Source organism: Sus scrofa, chromosome 9 (genome assembly GCF_000003025.6).
Source record: "Sus scrofa isolate TJ Tabasco breed Duroc chromosome 9, Sscrofa11.1, whole genome shotgun sequence".
NCBI classification, from domain to species: Eukaryota; Metazoa; Chordata; class Mammalia; order Artiodactyla; family Suidae; genus Sus; species Sus scrofa.
Window position 1 is genome coordinate 123,933,482 of NC_010451.4, and position 24,881 is coordinate 123,958,362.

General features: G+C 51.0%; 1 protein-coding gene across 14 annotated transcripts in view; it reads right to left on the reverse strand.

The window, feature by feature from the left end:
* The window catches only part of RGS8 (regulator of G protein signaling 8), a 116,207-nt gene continuing 95,565 nt past the window's right edge, over positions 4,240-24,881 (reverse strand). For 13 of the 14 annotated variants that reach the window (XM_021063775.1, XM_021063768.1, XM_021063766.1 and 10 more), the window contains one exon: positions 19,806-24,867. In XM_021063775.1, the coding sequence (XP_020919434.1) occupies positions 24,685-24,867 (183 nt within the window). In that variant the 3' untranslated portion in view covers positions 19,806-24,684. Of the gene's footprint in view, positions 5,005-19,805; positions 24,868-24,881 lie in introns of those variants that run through there. The other variant, XR_002335964.1, reaches the window with a different exon arrangement.

Here is a 24,881-nt window from a genome sequence, read left to right on the forward strand (position 1 = left end):
AAAATGGATGAATCAAGAGTGAGCAGCACCCTCTGTGAGTTAGAAGTAGAAGGGAAATCACCAGATAAATAACTTAACGTTGAGTTCACGGTGGTTTTCTGTGTGGAAAGGGAACTGGGGCAGAGGGGAGGGGACTACGAGACAGCCCGTTTTTATCATGTTTTTTTTCCACATATGTAATTTACAACCCGTTTCCCAGCAAGGCTTTTATTTAAAATAAAAGTATATTAAGTGACCATTAAGAATGGGCCCCGCTGGTCATATGGGTGAAATGGACACATAAACGGATCAGTACAGGAGAGAGTTACAGGTGCTACCTGTGCACAGGTAAGGCATGGGCATAAGAAAGGGAGTGCGGCCAATTCTACCTATGAAAGGAGGACCAAGAACATTCCTGACGTCTGCCCTTCCTCTTACCCAGGGTCACAGCTGCCCATGTGTGCATACAGATGTGGCTTACTTCCCACGAGCCCGAGAAGCAAGGCAGAAACTCGCCACACACTCCTGGAGACGTTGGTAGGCCCTGCCAGTTAGAATCCCAAAGCTGAGCATCCCTCTGCCTGGGCTGGAGTCCTGGCCCTCCCACCCTTTAACTGTGGCATCTTGGACATGCAGCTGATCCCTCGATCTCCTCAAATGTTCCTACCTCATAGGGTTATTTCGAGGATTAAATGAGTTAATGCGGAAAGGGCTCAGAACAGTTCTTGGTCCTGGTAAGTATAATATCCTCTCTGTAGCCACCAGGTGAATCTGCTGGAAAAGCAAGGGGGTTACAAAGAACTCGCAGCCTGGCCCTGTCCTCCAGGGGCTTCCAGAAGCAGGTAAGTAAGGAGTAGGGCAGCAGAGGTGCCCACGAATAAGCATATTGCAGCACCAGGGTCCAGGTGGTTGGACAGGGAACTGGGAGGGATTAATTTCCTAGAGGGAGAGTCTGTTAATATGTGTCCATGGGAGGGTCGGGGCGGGGGGACACCTTTTGGACTGTGTGTCCAGTATCCCCTTCTCCAGGAATTTCCCCTTCTCCTCCTATCTCCACACAGTCGCAGCAGAAGCTGCTGCATTCTTAGAAATCGATCGTGCCTGCTTGACCAGAGGGAGCACATCCGCATCAAATCGGGCCAGTCAAGTCTGGGACTTTTTGACCCAAGACTGAAAGACAGAATGGTCCCCCTCCATGTCTTTGTGTTAGGACCAATGTGTAAACTTGGGCATGACTAGCTATTTTCTGCCACCTGGGAAACAGAGAAAAACAATCCGCAAGAAGAGAAAAGGACACGGCAGGTGCACATCCTAAAAAAGAGAAAGAGAGGGAGAGAGACAGGGCTTCTGGGTTCCTTAGAGCTCTGCTCATTGATTCTGATCCCAGCTGGGAAGCAGCCCTGTCCAGATTCCATGGGATGCTCCATACTTTGGCCAACCCCCCCTTTAGAGTCCCACTGCTTTGAGTTCAATATATATTGCAAAACAAAATTTCCTTAGTAAGAGAGGGGACCTCTCCCCCTGTGACCTCCTGTATAAGCAGCAGGAAAAAAAAGAAAGATCTGACCATATTTCCTGGCCTGGTGAGGCGCTGGGTAAGTCCAAACCTGGAAAAACCCAAAGAAGTCCCTAGGGTTGTGTTGAGATGTCAGCTGGCTCTGGGCCCAGGACAGAGCAGCACTGGCTTCCTGGGAAGGACTTGGACTGTGGGATGGGAGGGGAGGCAGAGGCCCTGGGCTCTGGGGAAAGGCAAGGGCATCTGTGTTTAGGATCACTCATGCCTGAAGGGTAGACACTGCCATGGGAGGGTGTGAGAGGAAGGCGGGGAGACCCTATTGCTGTGGCCACAGCCAGGTGAGGGATGGGTGGGAGCCACAAGGCCAAGGTGAGCTGGAGGAGGAGGTGGCCACACGAGATGCAAGGGCTGGCCAATCAGTAGTAGCCTTTGCCAGCCATTGACTCTGTCCTTTCCTGCCCGGTGTATGCTTGGCAACAAAACTGGGGGATGAGAGAATGAAATCCCAGCTTTTTGGAAACCCTACTGTGGAGATAAGTCATGGTTTATGAGGTGTTCCTACTGTGCTCCCCGAAGAAGGTGTGATGAAGAATCACCAGCCATCAGCTAAACACACTAGTCAAAGCTACAGTTCAAATACTCCAAGGAGACAACGATCAGAGAGCATGGCTGCTCAGGAAACCTGGGAAAGCTTCCCAGAGGAGTGGACCTTAAAGGATGGTTAGGACCTGACATTGAAAGGCCAAGCTTTATAGTATCCAGTCACCAGATATTATTCCTCTTTGTAGCTCCAGCTGCCACAGTCCTAACACAGAAGATGCGCAAAATGTTTTGCCTGATCAAGTTGGCTTCCAGGCAAAAGGAATAGCATAAATAAAGGCAAGGGATGGGGTCCATGTATAGGAACCCCAAGGAGTAATCCTATTCGTTTTTAACAGGAGGCACAAAAAAGCCATCAACAGAAGGTATACTAAAAAGGAAAGCTGAGGCCGGAGCTATAACTTAGGAGGGGCTGATCGGTCTTTGAGCTCCCTGAGGACAGGCACCACGACCTTTATCGCAGCCTGGCTAGTCAGGGGTTCAAAGCCCTGCAGAGCAAGTACACAGAGAGCATTTAAATGAATGAAAGGCTATTGAAAACTATGCCATTAACAACAGGTTTACCACTGGGTTTCTTTAAATCAAAATCCCTTTTGTCCATTTAAGGTAGGACTCAGTGCCCAGAAATGATTTTTTGCCCACAAGTTTTAGAATGAATCCCATTGATGCTGTAAATGCTTTGACATGGGGACCTGGGTCTGAATCCCACTTGACTCTCGGGGGACATACTCATTTCTGATTCCTTGTGTTTTCACGCGAAGGGCCTCCCGTGGAGTTGTACTTACAGCCTCTCTCCCCAACTCTCTCCCTACCTAACTCCGTCTTACCTATGGAAGCAGCAACTTCCAAACTGGCTGCTCCCCAGGAAGCCCCAAATCCCTATTCTTTGCTGAGTGGGATTTGGGCCTGAGCGAAAGCTGGAAATTGGAGGGTGCAGTTCGGAAGAACCTCTCAGCAGAACCGTGTGGCAGCACCTCTCAGCCAAGCCTTCCAACCCAGCCTCCATCTGTTGTGAAGCTGTCATCCTGTGTCTGACTCCTGAGCCAGACAAAGGGTTCAGAACTCAGGAAGTTAGTGGGGAAACCAGGTGTTATCGGCTCCCCCAGACCACAGCCCTTATGGCCTTGAGCATTTCCTACCAGGAAGATGGCTATGATAGTAACAGCCATCACACCAGCTTTAGTGAAAATTTTTAAAGATAATACGTTAGATATTGTCTTAGTTTGGGCTGCTTTAACAAAAAGAGTGTATCTGGCTTAAACAACAAGAGTGTCCTTTCTCACAGCTTCTGGGGGCTGCGAAGTGCAGGTCGGGGCAGAGCCAGTATGCGGAAGGGCCGGCTTCCTGGCTTACAGACAGCAGCCTTCTCACTGTGTCCCCACACGGCCCAGAGAGTGAGCCTCTCTAGCCTCTTTTTCGTCTCCTAAGAAAACTAATCTTGTCATGGGGACACTACCCTCCTGACCTCATCTTTACCTAATCACCCCCGAGGCCTCACCTCCTCGTATCACCCCCTTAGGGATGAGAGGTTCAGCCCCGGACTTTGGGGAAGACCTGAGCATGCAGAGAGTCAGAAAATGTTTGTTCTCGTTACCTCCTTTTCTGAAGTGCTCTTCTTTAAGGCAGGGTCTATATTCCATACGTTTAGCATCTTTGTGGATGTTTCATGGAGGTTTAAGAAGTGGACGTTCCGGCTGTGGCGCAGCAGGATCAGTGGCATCTCTGCAGCACCGGGACACAGGTTCAATCCCCGCCTGGCACAGCGGGTTAAAGGATCTGGCGTTGCCGTAGCTGCAGCATAGATTGCAACTGTGGCTCAGATCTGATCCCTGGCCCAGGAACTCCATTTGCCATGGGGCGGCCAAATATGAAAATAAATAAATATAAATTTTAAAAAATCTCGGGGTTCCTCTGTGGCTCGGCAGGTTAAAGACCCAGTGCCATCCCTGCTATGCTCAGGTTGCTGTGGCACAGATTCCATCCCTGGCCCAGGAACTTCCACATGCAGTGGGAGCAGCCCCCAAAAGATAAGGACATAAATAACCAGAAAAAGATTTTTTAAAAATTAAGACATTTTTTCAAATAAATGAAAAGTGGAAATGATCATTGGCTGGCCTCCCAGCAACTGATTCATTTCTGCCATATATCTTCCAACAGCTTTATTAAGGGGTAATCAATACACAATCAAGGGTACATATTTAAAGTGTCAACTCTGATGTTTTGACAGAGGCGAACACAGTGAAATCATCACAATCAAAACAGCACATCCATTCCCCTCCAGAGTCACTCACACCTCTGTGTCATCTCTGCTTCCCACCCTGCTCTGCCCTCCCATCCCCAAGCAACCACAGATCTGCTGTCTCTATGGATTAGTTTACAATTTCTAGAATTGTACATAAAGGGAGTCACAGTATATTCTCTCTCTCTCTCGCTCTCTCTCTTTTTTTTTTTTTTTTTTGCCTGTCTGTCCATATTTTTGAAGAGCAGTACGCAGTCCTTGAGCAGAGAAATATACTTATCTTGGAGCCCAAGGACCAGGGCTCTCGTGCTGAGTCGACGGTAACGTCATGTGACCTTGGACTAGTCATGTAACCTGTGCCTCGGTCTCTCTTATCAGTCAGATGGGACATAGTAGTGTCCCCCCTACCTTACAGATTCATCTATAGAGGAAATATGTCAGAAGGTATACTACTAGAAAACACAGCGCCCGTACACATGTGAGTAGCTAAATGATATTTAGCAATATTAGTCTGGGCTTTTTTTCCCTCCTACCTAAAATTTCCTCTTTTGATGGCTTCCTCTCTTCAAGCAAGTAATCGTACCTTCTTTTGTCCGGGAAGTGTTGCACACAGCAGGAAAACAGAAGTAGATGCAGATCTTCCTGGCTTTGAATCTCCCAGACCCTAAACCTTGAGAAGGGTTCAGGATCACAGAAGAATAAAAGGAGGAGTTTGTGAGTTCATAGGGATGGTGGCTTAGGACCGTGGTGGGGAGGGCGTGGCAAGGACTTCTCACCAGGCTCCCAAACAGGCCTTCTGCTGGCCTTCCCCTGCTCCCCTCCCCCCACAACAGCAAATGACCTTGTCCCTTGTCAGTCAACCAACACTCCGCCCGTCATCCCTACCCCTCTAGGCTGACCTGGCTTCTATCCTCTCTGCTAAATCACTTGTCACTCCTCCCTCTGCTTCTGTCTCCATGTATTCCTGTGGGTTACAGATGTTGCCTGATTTCACTGAGCGACAATTTATTTTGCTATTGGCTGGTCTCCTCTTGTGAATTGTTTTTGAGAGAAGAGGGGTACGAAAAGGGCTGTATGCGGCCTTACTGAAATTGGAAACTAGGGATTTCTCTGCCTCACATTTTTCATGGAGCTATAATTTATATACAGCAAAATACACAGATCATAACTGTTTCAGTTCAAGGAATATTAACAAATTCACTCACCCCTGTAACTCACATCACTGTGAAATCTAGAACGTTTCCATGGCCCCAGATGGTTCCCTCCTGGGCTTCCCCAGGTACCTGCCACCATCCCACTCCATCCCCAACTGAGCTCTTTGTTTTTCATTCACAGATTAGTCTGCCTGTTGCAGAATTTCATATAAGTAGAACCACACAGAATATAGTGTTGCGTGTTTGCCTTCTTGAGCCCAGCATGTCTTTGAGATTCATCCGTGTTGTGACATTTCTCAGTAGTGCTTTAACCACTGAGTAATATTTTCCATGGTATGACTACACCGTGATTTGCTTACCCGGTGTCCGGCTTACTTGGGCTGCTTTGAGCATTTACCTATGTGAATACAGCCGTCATGAACATTTGTGTGCCTGTCTTTTAGTGGACATCAGATATGAAAACGCCATGAGCAGAGCAGCTGGGCCCTAGGGTAGAGATGTATTTAACGTCCCAAGACACCATCAACCTACCCACTAAAGCGCTTTGTACCATTTTGCATTCACACCAGCACTGTTTAAGAATTCCACTTATTCCATGGGGTGGGGGATGCGCTGGGGGTTGGGGATGGAAATGCTATAGAATTTGGTTGTGTTGATCACTGCACAACTATAAATGTAATTGAGTAATTAAAATAAAATAAAATAAAAAAGAATTCCACTTATTCCACATCCTTGCCAATCCCCTGTGATCAGGAGTTTCATGTTACATGTGTGGTGGGTGTCTAGTGGAACCTCACTGTGGATTTTTAACTAAGATTGATAGCATGGCCATGGTTAGTATTAGATTAGGATTAATTGATTGTGAGATTTGGCACAGTACTGATAGTGGAGCTAATTTTTGTCATGTTAGCAATAGTAAGCCTGCTTGTAGTGAGATGCCTTGGGTTACTTCTGGGGCTCAAAAATGGAAGGGTGATTGAGAGTCCATAATTTTCCCAAGCGTTCTGTTATCTCTGAAGAGTCTCTTAGAACTCTGAGCAGAAATATCTTAACACTCTTTTGGGGTTTTTTGTTGTTGTTGTTGTTGTCGTGGGAGGTTTTTTTTTTGGGGGGGAGGGCCCCCTACGCCCACACCATGTGGAAGTTCCTGGGTGCAGCAGGAACTTCACCACAGCAGTGACGACGCCAGACCCTTTAACCACTAGGTCACTGGGGAACTCCTCTTAGCACTATTTTTGGTTGTCATTTGTCCTTCATGAGTGTAGCTGTTTATGGGTAAGAGAAAACCATCATGGTGCCAAACTAGTAGTCACGTGGGTTTGCACATTTACAGAGGATGGTAACAGCTGTCCGCTGGGAGATTGTTCCCTGCCAAACAGAAGTATTAATGTTATTTTTGAACTTAGGTAAGAGGCCTCGGAGGCCATTAATGAAGGATTACAAAACTACTGACATCTTGGGAAAATCGGGCTGTATCTTCATGTCTTTAGTGCTGTGGATAAAAATAATTTGGAGGCAGAGAGGGATATGAGAAAAAGTTTTATAGCTAAAATAAGAAAAAGCACTTGAGAGTCGATGGAGCTTTTAAGACACAAAGCCATGTCAAATGGTGGCACCACTATTTAAAAGAAACTATTGGCAAACTATTCGATTTATATTCCTCTAATGATTGATGGTATGGACCAGTTTTTAATTTGGTTTATTAGCCATCAGTGTACCTTCATTTGCGAAGTGTCTGTGTAAGTCTTTTGACCAAATTATTTTTTTGTCTTTTTAGGGCTGCACCTGTGGCATACGGAAGTTCCCAGGCTAGGGGTCAAATGGGAGCTGCAGATGCTGGCCTACACCACAACCACAGCAACCTCAGATCCAAGCCGCACCTGCTGCCTACCCTGCAGCTTGTCATGCCAGATCCTTAACCCCTGAGCAAGGCCACATCCTCACGGACTCTAGGTCAGGTTCTTAATACACTGAGCCACAACGGGAACTCTTGACCAGTTTTTTTACATTGTTTTTTGTTTGCTTTCTATTGAGTTGTAGGAGTTCTTCACTTATTCTGGGTACAAATGTACTGTCAGGCCTCTGTATTACAAATATGGTCTCCCACTCTGGTTTCCCTGTTTATTTTAACAATGTCATTTTATGAGCAGAAGTTTCAAATTTTGACATAGTCTAATTTATCTTTCCCCCGGCCTTTACACCTAGGGTTTTTTGTGTCCTGGGAAATCTTTGCCTATCTCCAAGCCATGAAAGTGTTCTCTGGTTTTCTTCTAGAAGCCTCATGGAAATTATTGCCTTTTGAACTGACCTCTGAGAAACACTAGACGAGCCTCGAGGGGACGTGGAGAGGTCCAGCCAACGTGACCTCTGACCTTCTACCCCCTTCACTCCTTTCTTCTTCTCGCTCCACCTCAATCCAAGCAGCCCAGCCAGGAGTTCCCATTGTGACTCAGTGATTAACAAACCCGACCAGGATGTGGGTTCAATCCCTGGCCTCGCACAGTGGGTTAAGGATCCAGCGTGGCCGTGAGCTGTGGTGTAGGTGGCAGACATAGCTCAGAACCCACATTGCTGTGGCTGTGGTGTAGGCCGGAGGCTACCACTCCTATTCAACCCCCAGCCTGGGAACTCCCATAGGCTGCAGGTGTGGCCCTAATTAGACAAAAGACCAAAAAAAAAAAAAAAAAAAAAAAAAAAAAAAAAAAAAACCAGCCCAGCCCCTCTTCATTTTATGTATTGAGGTTTTAAACATCAATTTCGTGTAACCCAAAGACTTCCCCCTTCTTCTCTTGAAGTCTGAGTTCTTTGAATGCAGGAACCATGCCTATGTTCCTCTTTATGGCCTCAGCTATGCATCCTGCCTGGGCGCGATGGAAACACCTAATAAAGTGGAACTGAAACAAATCTAACCAAATTTGAACTGGGAAGAGGGGCTCTATGCACTTTAGCTTAAAGCTTACATAAGATGTATTCCTGGACTTCAAATCTGGGTCAGGCTCCTAGGAAGGGAAAAAGGCTCCCAGTGGGAGTGAGATCAGAGGCCTCTGCTTACAGCAGGCTCCATAGGAAGCAGTAAGAAAAGCATCTCCTTACACTTATGTAACCTTTTACTATTTATAAAACACTTTCATATACCTTATCTTTGGAAAAAAAAAAAAAGAGCTCCTAAATGTAAAAAGCCTTGTCCCTACTCACAAAGACAAGCCAAACCCCCAGAACTGCAAACCTAAGAGAGGGTGGAGAATGTGAGGAGACCGGCCTATTTCCAAATAGGACAAAATTCCGCCCCTGGGCGTGAAGACAAGGGCACCCAAGGAGGTCCTTTTAAAACCCTCTCTCCCTCAAATTCCTACTGATGCTCAGAAGCTCGCCAAGCCCTATCCTTTCAGGCTAAAGCTTTTATCCCACTTAAATGCAGAGTCTGCTGGGAGGATGGACCGAAGGTCGTCACCTCGGCTGTCCACGTGGTGTGGCAGGGTGGGCTGTGGGGAAAGGTCAGTGTCGCCAGGAGATATTTCCACCTGGGAAGCGAGGGGCCCCCAGGGCCTCCCTGCCTAGTGTCATAACTGTGCTCAGGTCAGAATACGCAGACACCACCCCCGCCTCGGGGGTAGACAGGCAGGTGTGATCTAAGATACAGGATGCTCCCATTTCCTGTCTGTGGCCACCACCTCTACCCGGACGCCTGGTTTCTGCCCCCACATTTTCACTCTTTATCTCTGGATAGCCCCGTCCAATCTAAGAAGTTGTCCCTAGTCCAGAGAATGAAAATTTGGAGACATACTGGTTAGCTACTGTAAAAAAAAAAAAAGTTTTTTAAGTTTATAAAAATCTTTGTATGGTGCTAGTGCATAATGGGAGTTTGATATATCTCTGTTTGGAAAGGAAGTTTCAGAGTTCACCCCCAGTTTCCGGTCTGTTTCACAGACCTAGAACTGATCATGGGCTGGGCTAAGTCACTTTTTTGAGGAAAAAGGAGGTAATTTTCTCAAGCCAACCGTAACTTTTTTTTTTTTTTTTTGGTCTTTTTAGGGCCGCTCCTGCAGCATATGGAGCTTCCCAGGCTAAGGGTCAAACCGGAGCTATAGCTGCTGGCCTACACTAAAGCCACAGCAATGTAGGATCTGAGCCTCATCTGCAACCTACACCATGGTTCATGGGAATACCAGATCCTTAACCCACTGAGCGAGGCCAGGGATCGAACTTGCATCCTCATGGATGCCAGTCAGATTCTTTCCCCTGAGCCACAATGGGAACTCCCAACCCTAATGATTACTTAAAGGCCTAGGGGTTGTAAAATTACCAAAACCCTCAAGCTTTCCTCCTGACATCCATCCCTTAGAATTCCCCAGAATCGCTTTCGGTGACCTATTTTCCCTCCCAGAACTGCTCTGGCTGTCTCCTTCCCTTGGTTCCATCTGACGCAAAAGTTGAGCAAATAGCCACCCGCACATGTGACTGTATTTCTCCAGGCATCCTGCACCCATGGATGGGGCTCAGGGAGCAAGGATGGGAGTCAAGGAAGTGCTTCCAACCCCATGACAAATATCACCCATCTACCCCACCAATTTATCAGTGCTGAAAATCAAAGTGATGCTTTTTTGTCAACTCTGGATTAAGTCATTTTCACACTAGCTAGAATTAGTATTCCTAGTCCCCCAGCAGGGAAACTGGGCTCTGGAGCAGATATGGGGTTCAGATTGAGCAGGCAGTTTTTGACTATGTCAGGCAAACATTGTATTAATTCTGTGAGTGTGTGTGTAATTTATATTCAGCTTGCACTGTACAGATGAGGGAAGCAAGTCCACCTCCAACATCCTCCTGGAATATTACACAGCACCCTCCTGGAACATTATCACATCAGTCTCCTCCTCCCTGAACACCAACTGCACGGCCATGTGTCCATGTCATGGCTGCACCTACGACATGCGGAAGGTCCCAGGCCAGGGTTGGAACCCAGGCCATAGGAGTCACGATGCCAGTTCCTTACCCACCAGGCCACCAGGGAATTCCCTGATCTGGGAGGGGAGCAAGATGAGACCCCGGTTGCCTCGGAGAATAGAGATTCACTTAATTTCTTGAATACCTCCTGGTTGCCAGATAGGACATTGGTAGGTTCTTATGAAAATCATCTCATTTAATGAAATCCTGCAATCATATTTTTAATGGACCTCAGTGTGCAAAATCGAATTAATCTTTAGAGTCCTTGGATGCATTTCATACTATCCTTCTTGGTCCATGCTTGTGTCCTACTTATTTATTTGCTATTTCTTTCGATCACTTATTTTAGTGATATGATATGGTTCGCCCTTGAACCCACTTCCAACCCAAGACTTAGGACACTGATGCTGACTTGAGGTGCCTTCCCTATCCTCCCCACTTCTCCTTACCCAAGCCAACCCCTCTCCTGTCATTCCCTGGCTCTTTTCTTTAGTTTTATTGCATGTATTTGAGCCTCTCAGCATATCTTGTTTATTTTGGTTATATTTAAATTTTAATAGAAGGACTTGCTTTTTCAGCTCAGCGTTGCTTTGCTAAGACTCACCCAGCTAGTTAGTACAGTTTCACTGCCATCCATTCATTTTCACAGCTAGATGGTGTTGCACTGTCTAGCTTGCGTGATCATGTCACAGTTTGGGTGAGGCTTGTGAAGGCCCTGTGCGTGGCGTCCAGCCTTTGGCATTGCAAACAGTGCTGCTAAGAACACTCTGGGTGTGTATCTGCTAACGACTGTTTCTGAGGGGAGTTCCCTTGTGGCCCAGTGGGTTAAGCACCTAGCGCTGTCACTGGAGCAGCTCAGGTTGTTGTGTGGTGTGGGTTGGATCCCTGGCCCAGGAAGTTCCACATGCCCCAGACATGGCCAAATTAAAAAAAAAAAAAAAAAAAAAAAAAGACTTCCTGAGATTTCTAGATCTTGAGGGGTAGAAATGCTGGGCCCACCTTACAGACAAAGAAACTGAGGTTTGGAGAGGTTAAAAAAACTCTTCAAGGTCACAAAATTAGTAAACAGTCAGATCCGGGATTTGAATTCAGGACTGTTACGACAAGCAGAAGGCGAGGGGAAAGTGGGGGAGAAGGGAATGAGGAGTATTCAAAGAAATGAAGCTTCGTAGTTGACAATTTTTCTTTTCCTTTGCTATTTAGGGCCACACTCAAGGCATACAGAGGTTCCCAGGCTAGGAGTCAAATCTGAGCTACAGCTGCCAGCCCACCCCACAGCCACAGCAACGTCGGATGCGACCCGTGTCTTCAACCTACACCACAGCTCATGGCAAAGCCAGATCCTTAACCCACTGAGCGAGGCCAAGGATTGAACCCACAACCTCATGGTTCCTAGTAGGATTCGTTTCCGCTGCACCACCACAGGAACTCCCATATTTCACAATTTCATCTCGAGATGAGAGCTTCTATTTACTTGAATGTGCTCAGCACTTTATATGCCTGTCTTCAGAAGCCCTGACCTCTGCTGGGCTTGGGAAGCTCTGGAGGGGGGGTGGGAGGACTCTGGCCCTGGTTCTTGATGAACAATCACTAGGTGCTTTAATCCCCAGGGCTGATGGTTTTGTCACGGATGTGGCAAACCTCTCTGGACATCAGGAACAGCTGTTTCCAGGATACCCCCTGCCTCCTGGTGGCGAGGTGCTCCCAGACTCTGCCCCTGCCCTGCGCCCCTTCCCCCACCCACTGTGCATGTGATGCTAGAGCCTCCCCAGTACTTCCTGCTCAGTGCTTCCCATCATAACACCCCCCACACACACTCATGCTACCGGCCCCCACCCCCACCCCATGCATCCCCACTACATGGTCAGGCCACCCACGGAGCCATTTAATCACCCCCAGAGCAAGGCCACACTGCAGGCGTGGGCAACAGGAAGGGAAAACCAGACCTGCAGCTGCGCCGTGATGTCAGTGATGGGCAGATGGGCATTCAAATAAAAATTAGAATTACCAGGCAAATATGCCCTTGGCAGACCAGCTGTTCGCTGGCTCCAGGCTTACAGGATTCACAGATTGGTGTATATTTAAGTAATGGCAGGGCCCATAAAACCCCAGGCGCAGATCCTGTTCCTCTGGACCAACCGAGGCCTCACTCTTTCCCCAGGCCACAGACCTGCCCCCTCAGCCCCTCGCCTTCTGAAGGAATTTGCTGAAGGCGATCGGGGAGAGAGTGTGGGTCCACAACTGGAAAAACGAACTCCACAGCCACAGAGACAGCCAGCCAGGAATGTCATCTCATGCGAGGACAGCTCAGTGTGACCTTGGATCAGCAGAGAGCACCCGGTGTTCAAAGTGCCCGGGCAGCAGGAGCTGCCTGCCAACAAGGATCAGGCATGGCCTTGCCCTTGGAAAGCTTCTGTTCTGAATAAAAAGAGAAAATGAACAACAGATGAAAAGTGAAATAGCTGGCTTAGCTCTCTCCTAGGAGAGGTATCTGGGGAGGTTTTTGGCTTTGGGAAGGCAGAGCGCAGACCCAGGAGGCGGTGAAAGGCGGTGAAAGGCCAGGGCTAAGTGCACGGGGCCAGAGCCTGCAGTCCCATCCCGCCGCCAGACCCTTCAGAGCCCCATCCCCTCTCCAGAACACAGGATGACACCGCCTGCTTCCTGTTTTAGCAGAAGGGAGGTCAGAGGACGGGAGGAATGAACAGAGATGGTAAGGCTCCGTGAATAGCAGTGATTCCTACATCAAGAACTGAGGCCCCATCAAGATCTCTGCTGAAACCCAGTGACGACAGGGTGTGTTACTTCCACACCTCCAGTCTGTTCTTTCTCTCTCTCCCTTTTTTTTTGCTTTGGAGGTTCCCAGGTTAGGGGGTCCAAACAGAACTGCAGCTGTCAGCCTATGCCACAGCCAAGGCCACTTGAGATTCTGAGCTGCATTTGTGATCTACATCACAGGTCATGGCCACACCGGATCCTTAACCCACTGAGCGAGGCCAGGGATTGAACCCGCGTCCTCATGGATACTAGTCAGGTTCGTAACCCACTGAGCCACACGGGAACTCCCTCTTTCCTCTTTCTCATCGGGTGAGGAATATGCACACAGGGCCTGTTCTTTCAGCTCTAGGAAGTCCATCCCTGCCCTTCTTCCCCCACCAAACCTCCTCCATGCCTCAGCACAGACACCCCAAAGGTGGTTGGATGGCTCTGCTCTGGGTCCTGTATGTGTTCTGGTAGAATCTCTGCCCAGCCAGCTGACAGCCTGTCTGGCTCTGGGACAGGGATGGGGGATCAGGGGGCAGGTGATACTGAGACAAAAAGGCCCGGCAGACAGGACAGCTGCCAGCATGCAGAGGGGGCCTATGTGTGGGACCTTAGGTGGGGCCGAGTGGGCACGTGACAAGCATCTGGCCCACCGCCCCCGGCTCCCAGCTCAGCTCCTGAAGCTAATGGCCCAGGCAGGCGGCGCGGAACACACCCTTTATTCTAGAGGCCGGCCTCCTTTGCTCCTGCTCAAAAGAGGGCTTAACCCAGGCTGGTGAGCAGGTGGTCGACAGCTGCTCCCTCGACAGAGCAAGATCGTCTCCGCGGCTGCAGATCAGACCCAGATGCCACCCCTCTGCGTGAGAATGTCTCCTCCTGGCTGAGACAAGTCCTCTGGAGAGCTGCCTGCAGAGGCTTATTTGCCAGGGGCGGGGGCCAGGGTCCCAGAACTCCCCTGGCTGCCCACAAGCACTAGCTCCTCTCTTCTGCATGGTGCTGTATCTTAGCAACTGCCACGCCTGAGTCAGGAGAGGAACCTGTTTGCCCTCTGGCCAGGTGCAGTCTACACTGGGTCTCCCCTCTCCAAGGCCAGCCACAGAGTAATTTCCCCATCGTCATCTCCCAAGGAGTCAACTCCCTTCTCCCTGTGATGCTGGGAGAGGAGGAGGCTGGCCCTGACCCAGCGTGCTACGTGCTATGGTCCCAGGGCTTCTGGAATTTGAATGTGATTTTGATGCCTGAGGTCCTAGAGCCTCTTTCCAGCTCCTCACCCCGCTCCTTGCCATTTCCTGAGAGAAGCTGCCAGTCCAGGAGTTGTAGGTTTATATTCCCCTTGCCAGGGGTTACAACTGACCCGATAAAACACTTACTGGAAAACCCTGACAATTCTATCTTGAAAACACATGATTGAAATTATTGCCCTTGCCATTCCAGCAACCTCCGCACAGTTCTTCTGTAGTCGAAGCAGGCTCCGATTTCATCTACTCCAGAGCCACATACATAGTCTGCACCCTGAATAAGAATATCCACATCCCTCGCGTTTCCTGTGTTTCTCCAAAGGCTACAAGTCAAAAGCATAATTCTGGTCCTGGGAGAAACTAGAAAACGATGGGCTGGAGATGCCTGATCCGTGGATTGGTTTTAAAAGACGCAGGGATTTTTTTCCTAACCCTACCAATTCAAAGTCCAGTTAATTTGCTGCCTCTTGAGGGCCCTTTGACAAGCCCCTGTGACAAGTGAGCGATCCCTGTTACAGGGTCCTAAGACTCTGGCCAGGGCAGCGGGCCCTCCTGAATGAAAGGCACTAGTTTTGTTTCTAACTGACAGAGGTCCTGTCTCCCCGCAAGCACAGCTGACATTCAACCTACCCTGACAGACTCTACTGCCAACAGCTCCATGGCAGATTCTGAGCCCCAGAAAAGGCTAAAAGCCTAGCACTGGGATGTCTGCAACCTAGGCCTGGATCTCCAGGACTTACAGCTGCCACTTTTTTTTTTTTTTTTTGGTTTTTAGGGCCACACCTATGGCACATGGAGGTTCCCAGGCTAAAGGTTGACTAGGAACTGTAGCTGCTGGCCTACACCACAGCCACAGCAATGCCAGATCCAAGCCATGTCTGTGACCTACACCACAGCTCACGGCAATGCCGGATCCTTAACCCAAGGCCAGGGATCAAACCTGCTTCTTCATGGATGCTAGTCGGGTTTGTTAATCACTGAACCACGACGGGAACTCCACAGCTGCCACATTTTGAGCACCAACAGGTATCAGCTCCTGCCCCAGGTGATTTGCACATATCAGCTCTAATCCTCGCAGCCACCTTGTCTGGAAATGTAGGTATTCTTATCTCCTTTTTGCTCACAGGAAAACAGAGGCTAGGAGATGCTACGTTCCTTCCCCAGACTCACAGACACAGAATATGCAACAGTGTCGGGATTAAGTCTCAGGCCAGAGCATCCAAATCCCTTATTCTTTCCACCCTGTGGCTGGGAGGAGAGCCCCCCCGCCCCATCTGGTGCCTCCAAGGCTGGTCTCAGTGCCTGAGAAGAAGGGGCTTTTTCTCCCTCCTTGGGAAGGGCACGCCTGGAGGCCGCACTGCCCAGATGTGCTCGCCTCATGGCAGATGCAGGCTAAGGAGCCACAGAATGTCGGTAGGCTGTGGGGAGGAGCATGACTCAGGCTCCCCAGAGAAGTGGTGGAGAAGTGGGTTCCAGGGTGAGGGCTGAGCTGTGCTGTCAGACAGCAGTGGACTTCCCACACAAAGGACAGAGAGCACAAAGGGCAGGCGGCAACCAAACAGATCCACACACCTGTGCCTGAACTCACGGCCAGGGAAGCGCTCAGCGAATTGGTAACCCAATTGCCAGTGACTTTACAGTGTGTTGCTCAGCCACCATCATTTTCTACCAGCTGGGCCTCCAGCGTCTTCAGGTGCCTGGATTCCCACGCCCAGCCCTGCCTCACCTGCACGGATACACAGATGCATCCTTCTCCTCGGGGAGCATTTAGCTCCAGCTCTCCCTCCCCTCCCCTGCACCTCCTCACTTCCCCATCCCACCCCACATCCCCTTCTGGGCCACTGGCATAGCAGGGGGCCAGAGCACCGGTTCTGGATTTACCGGGCTCTAAATCCCCATTTTGCCACCTGCAGGTTGTGTGCCCTTGGGCGTATTACTTAAGCGCTCTGTGCTTCGGTTTCCTCATCTGTCGGTGGGGGTGATAACAGAGAAGAGCATCTAGATCTACCTGTTATGGGATGGATTACATCCCCCGCCCCCCAAATTCCTACCCCTGTACTTTGGAATGTGACTGTGTTTTGAAAGAGGTGGTTAGAGGGATGGAGATTAAGTTAAAATGAGGCTTGAGGGTGGCCCTAATCCAGCATGACTGGCATTTTTACTAAGGGGCACAGGCACAGAGGAACGGCCGTGTGCGGACGCCGTGGGAAGGTGGCCACAGGTGCCAAGAAGAGAGACCTTGGAGGACATTAACCCTTGGAAGACTACACCTTGATCTTGGACTTTCAGCCTCCAGAACCAGGAGAAATAAATTTCTGCTGTTATAAGCCACGCTGCTTGAGGTATTTTATCACGGCAGCCCCAGCAAACACACACACTATTTTGTAGGGTTGTTGGGGGGGATTCCACTAGATGTAGCATCTACATTGCTCTGCAAAGCTCCTGGCTCCTGGGTGGTTTTTGTTAGTATTGCCACTTGTTGCTATGCAGCCACTTCCTTTACTACTCCTTTGGTTAAGTCTTTGGCTCACTGAGATCTGTCTCTGAAGCCTTAACAAGGGTTGTGAAGGGTTAAGTTCCTTTAAGAGTCACGTAAATTCTTGGAGGGCCCAGGTTGTAATTTCTTGCCTCCCCCTCCAATCAACCCCAGTGCCTAATCTCTAAGAGGTGCTCAAAAAACCTTTATAAGTAGAATGTTCTTTCAACAGCTATTTAAGAATTAGAGCAGGGACTCAGGCAGACATGGTCTCTGCCCTCAGGGAGTTTATGGTTTAGCAGGGAAGGAAATGACATTGAACTTGCAATATCCTTGGCTTTGAGTGGTTTCCTTTTTCAATCAAGAAGCAAGTGAGTTCTGAATGGGGCTGCTGGCTTGAGCCCTGGTGATCCCCGTGTGAGAGAAGATGCCAGTTCACACACACGGTGTGCCTACTATGTGCTGGGCAGCATCATAAACAGCCTTCCATGTCAATTTACATAATGTTCCCAACAGCCCCAAGTGGTTGGCCCTGTGAAAATTTTAGATTTACAGATGAGACAACTGAAGCACAGAGAAATAACTTTCCTAGGGTCACACAGCTAAAGCTGGGGTTCACCCTCAGACATCTGCCTCTCAGCCTGGATTATGAGGGACGTGTGGGATGGAACCCTAGCCAAAGACAGTTCTCCCAGGTTTGTGACTTTGCCGCCGTGGCTGGGCCTGCAGCCCAGGTGTCAGGGGCGGTGGGCCCGGGCTCTCCTCTATGTTGTAGAATGAGGCGAGGACAGGGGGCGGGGGCAGCACCCCTCTGATGGAGCCCCACATTCTCCTTCCTGTCTTTAGGAAGACTTCGTCCCACACCTCCTGGGGAGGGGACCAGGACAGACCCCAACAAAGAAATGTGTCCAGAGGAGGGAGTAATCTAGTGACTTCCCTTTATCTCCCTCTGGCTCTCAGGTTGTTGATAAAGACAGTAGGACCAGAAGGGACTTTGTGTTTTTCCACATTTTCCCACATTTACTGTATGTTAATGAGATGCCTGCATAGCGTTAAGGGTTTTCCATTCATAAGAGGCTTCAGTCAAGGCCTGGGAAATAGATTTTAGATCCAAAGGGTTCCAGACCAAGCAAACAAAGCGGGAGCGGGGGGAGAACCAGGGAGGGGGACTCAAAGCCCGTCTCAGAGAGAAAAGGGTCAAGGCTGGAGAGAATCAGGGAAGGGTTTTGGAGGGAGTTGTGAGTCCCACCCCACGCACATGGGGCCGAGTGCCCATCTCTCATCTCTCCCTCCCATGGTGGGTCCCTGGGAGAGCCTGACATGTGCCCCCTGATGCCTGGGGACCTGACACCAGCCTGGAAAACTGAAAAGGAGAGCAGTGGGCTGGCTGGAGGCTCTGGCTGCAGATCGAAGGCAGAGCAGTTGCTGCTGTAATTCTAGGGCCAAGTGAAGGCCCCAGTGCTTCCAATGAGCCGGCTGCAGGTCTCTGAGAGAAAGAGACTGGCACCGGGTCATCCGAGGAGCTGTCCTAGAGGGCGTCCTGGAGGGCAAAACCGACTGCAGCCCCACCCCAAGAGGTGGGGCACCTCCCAGGAAAGAGCAAGCCACCGGCCAGAGGAGAAGGCCTGCTGGGCAGAGCTGGCCGAAGGAAGGACTCCCCAAGGGACAGAGTCTCCCACAAGCCCAGGAAGGACTCACCAGAGTCCTCCCAGGCTTGGAGAGCCGGAGGCCTGTCCCAGGAGGCATGGGCCCCTGGCTCCCTCATCTCACCTCCTTCCCCGTTCTTCTCAGTCTGAGTGGGGTGGAGAAGGGGTGCAGTGTCAGAAAGCCCAAGTGGCAATCGAGGTAGCAAGAAGGAGAAAAGCAAAGCTGCAAAGAGGGGAGCCAACCCCTCCCCTCCCCAGGACCAGCCGCCTCCTGGGGATGGCACCCAGCAAAGCCTGGGATGGGGCAGGGGTATCATTTGCATGGCAAAAGCCTTCTTCTTTTTTTTTTTTTTTTTTTTTTTTTTTGGTCTTTTTAGGGCCACGCCCGCAGCATATGGAGGTTCCCAGGCTAGGAGTCGAATCAGGGCTATGCTGCCGGCCTACACCACAGCCACAGCAATGCCAGATCTGAGCCACACCTGCGACCTACACCACAGCTCACGGCAACGTCAGATCCTTAATCCACTGAGCAAGGCCAGGGATAGAACCCGAATCCTCATAGATGCTAGCTGGGTTCATTAACCACTGAGCCATGATGGGAACCCCAAGGCTTCTTCATTTAACCCAAAGCATTCGCCTTTGAAGAAACATCAGCTTTCCTTTAAAAACAAGAACTTCTCTGGTGCCTTTTAGTTATTTGGGGTTGTTAATATTTTGGGTATCTCTGTCCCATCACCACGCTTAAAAAGGTGCTCCGGCTCGTTCCCCTGCAGTCCCTTCCACGGGACCTGTCAGCAGAGGCTGTGGAGGCCTGGCTGACTCAGACAGGCCTTGCAGGGGCACACCGACTGCATACAGTGAAACACACGCACAAGCGAGATCAGCTGCCTCCGTTTTCAGATCGCTCCAGCTGAACAGCGCTATAAACCCACCCTCAGCCTCTTCTCTCCCCGTGTTTTCAGGCAGTGGGTGGGACTAATAAAAACACCACCTCGGGTTTGTAGAGCACTTTACAGCTTCGAGGCTGCTCTCATCCCCCGAAGCCACTCTCCACCCCCACACTCACCCCCAAGCCATTCCCATCCCGTTTCCACCCACGCTGCTGCTTTTCCGGATGGCCAGCCCCATGCCAGCCTCCGCCAGGGAGAGGCCGCGTGCTCACCCCACCCCCTGCCCCCGCCCGGGAGCCCATGTGTTACGGGGAGCGTTGCCTCGGAAGGAGTCAGCCGGCCAGAAATGTGGGCAGAGAGCAAAGGGCAGCGTGTTCAGGTTCTGTTTATTATGCTCTCCACAGCCTTGTTTATAGTAGGGGTGAGTGGCATTATTCCACTTTGCACGGTAATGAAACAACTCAGTGAGGCTCCATCAGCCAAGCCGTTTCTGTGGCAGATGAGCTGCTACAAAACTGTCGTGTGCGCCGCGCGACTCGGCTAAGGCTGGAGCACACACCAGCCTGGCCACCTTTGCAGGACCTGGCAGAGGGCGAGGAGCAGAGGGGCAGAAAGGAGTAAGACTCACGAAGGATGTGGTTATGGAAAGGACCCGGACCGCACACCTGCGAAGGCCAGTGGCCCCATCCCCCGTCTCTCCGCTTGGTCCCCAGCCTCTCGTGAATCCCAAGAGGTCACAGGGACAGGAAGACATTGCTGGTCTTGGCTTCCTCCTTCGCGATCCCATGCCAAGTGGACCAGGCTCTTCACTGCCAGGGGGGACTTGGCCACCTCTCTTGCTTCTAAAACGGAGGCTGCAGATTTAAAGAGGGCTGATACTTGGCAGATGGAAGGACAGCCTCGGATGGAAAGTCCTAAATTCCTCAGCCTTGTTTGGAGGTGGGCACAGACAGGGTCAGGAGAGTGCTGGGTGCCCTTTGGGATGGGAGAGCATCCTGCCTCTGACTGTGCCGCTCATCCGCTCTCCCCCGGGGTTATGGAGATGCCACAGGAGCTGCGTGTCTTCGCGCCCCCCCCCCCAGTTCTTCCTCTTCAGTCTTCCCCATTCCCAGCCTCCCCCGGCTCTTAGCACAATGAGTTCTTGCCTTTCCCTCACAGTCCAGGACCTGGAGTGCTCAGTTGCCCGGCCCTGCCGAGGACAGGCACCCAAGACCTGCACCCAGAGGCCGGGCCCCACAGCCTGGGCAGAGAGCCGTTTCACAGCTTTGGTTAATCCAGCGCGGCACGTTCTGGGGAGAGCACCAGAGAGTAAAACCAGCCAGGAACTTTCCAGATGCCTGTCCGGCCTGAGACCAAAGAGGGAACGGTGAGGGCTTAGAGCAAAAACCAAAACCCCATGGCGGCCTCGGAAAAGAAAGCCTCAAAGAGCTTGATATTCCAAGGGTAATACCAATTACAATACTCATTTGGAAGTTATTGTGCCACCACTATTATTATGGCCACACACCCTTTACTCACCACCTGACTCCAACCACCGTATCATGGGGCCTCTGGACCCAGCCTGAGCAGAAATGACCAAACACGAGAGCGCATAAAAACAAACAAACAGGTGCAGCCCAGGAGGCCAGCTTGGAGGAGGCGCTGTGAGCAAGACTTGGGAGGAACAGAAAACCCCAAGTACCCCTTCAGTTCTCACCATTGGCATAGCTGCTGCCTGACCATGCCTGGAGCTGGGGCAGAAACAGTTTCTCTCTAAGGAGCCCATCAGAGAGGCCCCAGAGGCAGCCACCCAGGGTCCAATTCTGGGCTGGTGGATTCTGGGTTATTATGCATGCTGCTGTCTGGGAGTGTTCCAGCCCTCTCGGCCCGCACCGCTCTGTTCACCCTCGGCTGGGTTCCTCCTCACTCCTCGGGCTTCCCAACCTCACCTGCACATTAGAATCACCCCAATGTGCCTTGCACTCCAACCCCAAGCTGTTCTGCGGTGGGACCTGGGCATTTGGGTTTTTTAAACTCCTCAGGTGATTCCAATGAACAGCCGAGGGCGAGAGCCTCCATCTCGGAGCACCGTCTTCAACCATCTTTTATTCAAAGGATGGTCCACAGGCCACTAGGCACCTGGGAACGCATCTAAAAATGCAGACATCTGGGTCACACCCCAGATCTACTGGATCAGCCTCTCTGGGAATTAGCACTTGTAACAGGCTTTCTGGGTGAACCCAGTGAATCGAGCTGAATAACATACGCTGCTCAGGGACCCTTCCTCACCCCAGAGGTGCCATGGCTGTGAATGGTCGTCGCCGACTGTGTTCTAGTTGGTTCGCCGAGAGCAACAGAAAACCCACACCAGCCCCACACAGGTTAACATTCCCACGGGCCCCAACGGCCACTCTGGGATGGAGAGCAGTCCTAAAAGTCACAGCTCTGCCCGGCCGAGGGCCCGGACTTGCTGTGGGCCTTCAAAGGCCCAGGCTCAGGGCAAGCCTCCAGCCCAGAAGGCAGTGCACAGCACGAGCCCGGGGTGAGGAGCCAAGGAAGACGCCAACGGGGAGAAGCAGCCCCTGGGGGTGCCCCCCTAACGCGGCAGAGCAGGAATTGCGGAGAGGGGGCGGGGGAGAGGGCAGGCCTGGGAGAGGCGGAGGTCAGGGATGAGGTATGCGTGGCTATTGCTCTAGATGTTGTAAACATTTCTCCTTGTTTCATCACAGACCAAAATTGGGGCTGGCATATGACCAAAGTGCCTAAAGGAGCATCAGAGTGGAGAGCTCTGTGCCTTTTGTGGGAAGCAGGACATAAAGGGTGTGAAGAAAGCTCCACCCATGGGAAGATCACACCAGTCTAGTGCTCGTAATTGTCACACACACACACACACACACACACACACACACACACACACAAGTACCACAAACATAGCTATCGGGTTCTTCTACACACGTTACGTTCCCCCCCACTTACCATCACTTAGCGGCAAATTTCGGGCTCCCCAAGCCTGGTCCTTCATGAGCCCCCACCGAGGGAGGGAGTTACCAGGCGCCGTGACACCGCCCTCTGCAGCCTTCGAGCCACTACAGTTGGCAAGAACTTGGGCCTCAAATGAGGCCACCACCCAACGCTCCTGTTCAGACTCTTCTCCTGGGGCAGTGGCAGGGGCGACAAGGCTGCTCTTAGAATGTTTCGTGTTTCCCTAACTCTGGACTGTTCCAATGGATATGCACCTCGTGTTCGACAGCAGAGTTGGCAGCAGATGCACGTTTCGTGTGTAAACAACGTTTAAAATACCCTGTTTGAGACTCTGATCGTTAAATTAATTCTGGCAGCTTAAGCTAAGGATGGATTTTCACCTGTGGGGACAGGGGACTCCTACCTGATCTAACCAGGAACACCCGAATGAGGCTGCGGAGCTCCGAATGTGGCGTTCCACAGGTCCCTTCAGGAGGCCTGCGTTCTCGCTTCTCGATGGTTCGTGCAGACCCACCAACCCTCGCTCGCAGATACGCACAGATATACGGCAGGGCGGGGGACCCTAACAGCCAGTGGGACTCAAGAGCCTTCTTGGCCTTGTCTAGCGGGGGCCAAGGAAGGAAGAGATTCAGGAAGTTACTGGATCGGGATGCACACTGGAACTCTGGTGTATCGAAAAGGGCCCCAACCCCCACTCGACGGGAGGAAAGGATTCAGGCCAGGTCTCAGTTCCCTGCACTCCAGCACGGATGCCTCAGCTGGTGCTCGTTGCTTTCGTCAAGCTGAAGGTTTGCGAGCTCTGCCGTGAATCCAAATCCAGCGGCTGTGAATCACGCCAATGGTACCTCCAGCACGTTCTCCGTGATTCAGTCCACCTGGAGTCCAGCCTCCTCTTCTGCTTTCTGGCCCCTCTGCTGAGGTTTCATCTTCTCAGCACTGCAGTCTTGGGCCAAAGCGAGCTTTTGCCTGGGCAGCTGGAATAGGTTTCCTGCATCTCGCTCATCCTCCAAAGGAGATTTTCCCGACGTATTTCTAAGAGCGGCGCCAGGGCACCACGAAGCCATTTTAGGAAGGTTCTCCACACCCAGAGGTTCACAGTGATCTTAGCCTCACCTCCTGTTCCATGTTCAGTTCCCCAAAGTCAGCGACCAAGACGGAAGCTGCTGATCGGCCAAGACGGCCCTCGAGCGAGGGACCTTTCCTAGAAAGCATGCTCCCAGGAAGCAAGCAGGAAAGAGAGGTACAGCCTAAGTCCCCATTCTCCCCCATCATAATTACATGACCTGCATGGAAGGGGGAAGAGGGAGAGACAGGGAAAGTACTAGGCACCGTGAGAGCTGTCCGTGCTGCGGGAATTCACCTGCCTTTACCAAGCTGTCCATTAGTCTAAGAGATCAGTGAAGCATGATGCCACAGGAGGGTGAGGGCATTAAGCAAGAGAGAGGTTACACAGTGCCCCACTGCACAAAAGTCCACTGGGGCTACATCCCCGGCTCATTCAACTTCTGGAAAACTTCTTGGTAGAATGGAGGAAGATTTGCAAGCTGAATCTTTCTTAACAGCAGCTCCACATCAGAAGTCATTGAGGGACATCTCGCAAGATGCTTTCTGGAGATGCAAGAGGATGGGAGTCTTGTAAATTTCCTAGGCTGAGACGGGCAGGGAGCCCAGCTTTACACACTCGTCCTACGGAAATGGAAGAAACAGCCAACTCCATGGAGCGTGCCCCTTCCCTCAGAGGCCACCTGTCAGCAACAACGCTAACAACCTGGATTCCACCGAGACCTCTCTCCTAAACTGTGAGGCCCAGCGCCCAGGACTGGCCATTCCACTGTGACAGCAAATCACAAGAGTGGGCCGGCGTCTTCTAGCTCTTTCTCACAGGGCGACAGGACACGTTAGAGAGTCGGGAATCCTAACTGAGGAGGGTGTGGACGTGGTGGAAACTGCATTTGCACTATTTACAGAGTAGCCCAGCAGAGCAAATGTGCCTTCTCAGGGGCAGTGACCCAAGGCAGGATGGAGGGCAAGCTGCCGACCTGAGAAGGGTGACGGTGACAAGGTGCTACCACTAACCAAGACACAAACGTGGGTAAATGGAATAGAGTCCGAGCTCTGGTGGCTGAATCATACTCTGGAATGGCCCTTCATCCCTTCCTCACTCCCAGCCTCCCAACCGCAATGCCACTGCTTTTGAATACCTATGACATTTCACATTAGAATATGGTCTTGGCAGCAAGGGGAGGGGAAAGCCGGTGAATCTCCAAGAGTCCCCATCTGAGGTCTAACTCAGCCTCCTCTGGCTCTGGGACAGCAAATCTAAGTACATTTTAGACCTCAGGAACCGGGGGTAAGAGTCTTTCTCCATGAGACTGTGTACTTTTCCCTGGGCTTGGTCAAAGCACGTCAGGGACGGCTCTTGCATGTTCTTCCTTGTGGCTTCTCGGGTCTGGAAGTCTATGTTTACCTGGAGACACAAAC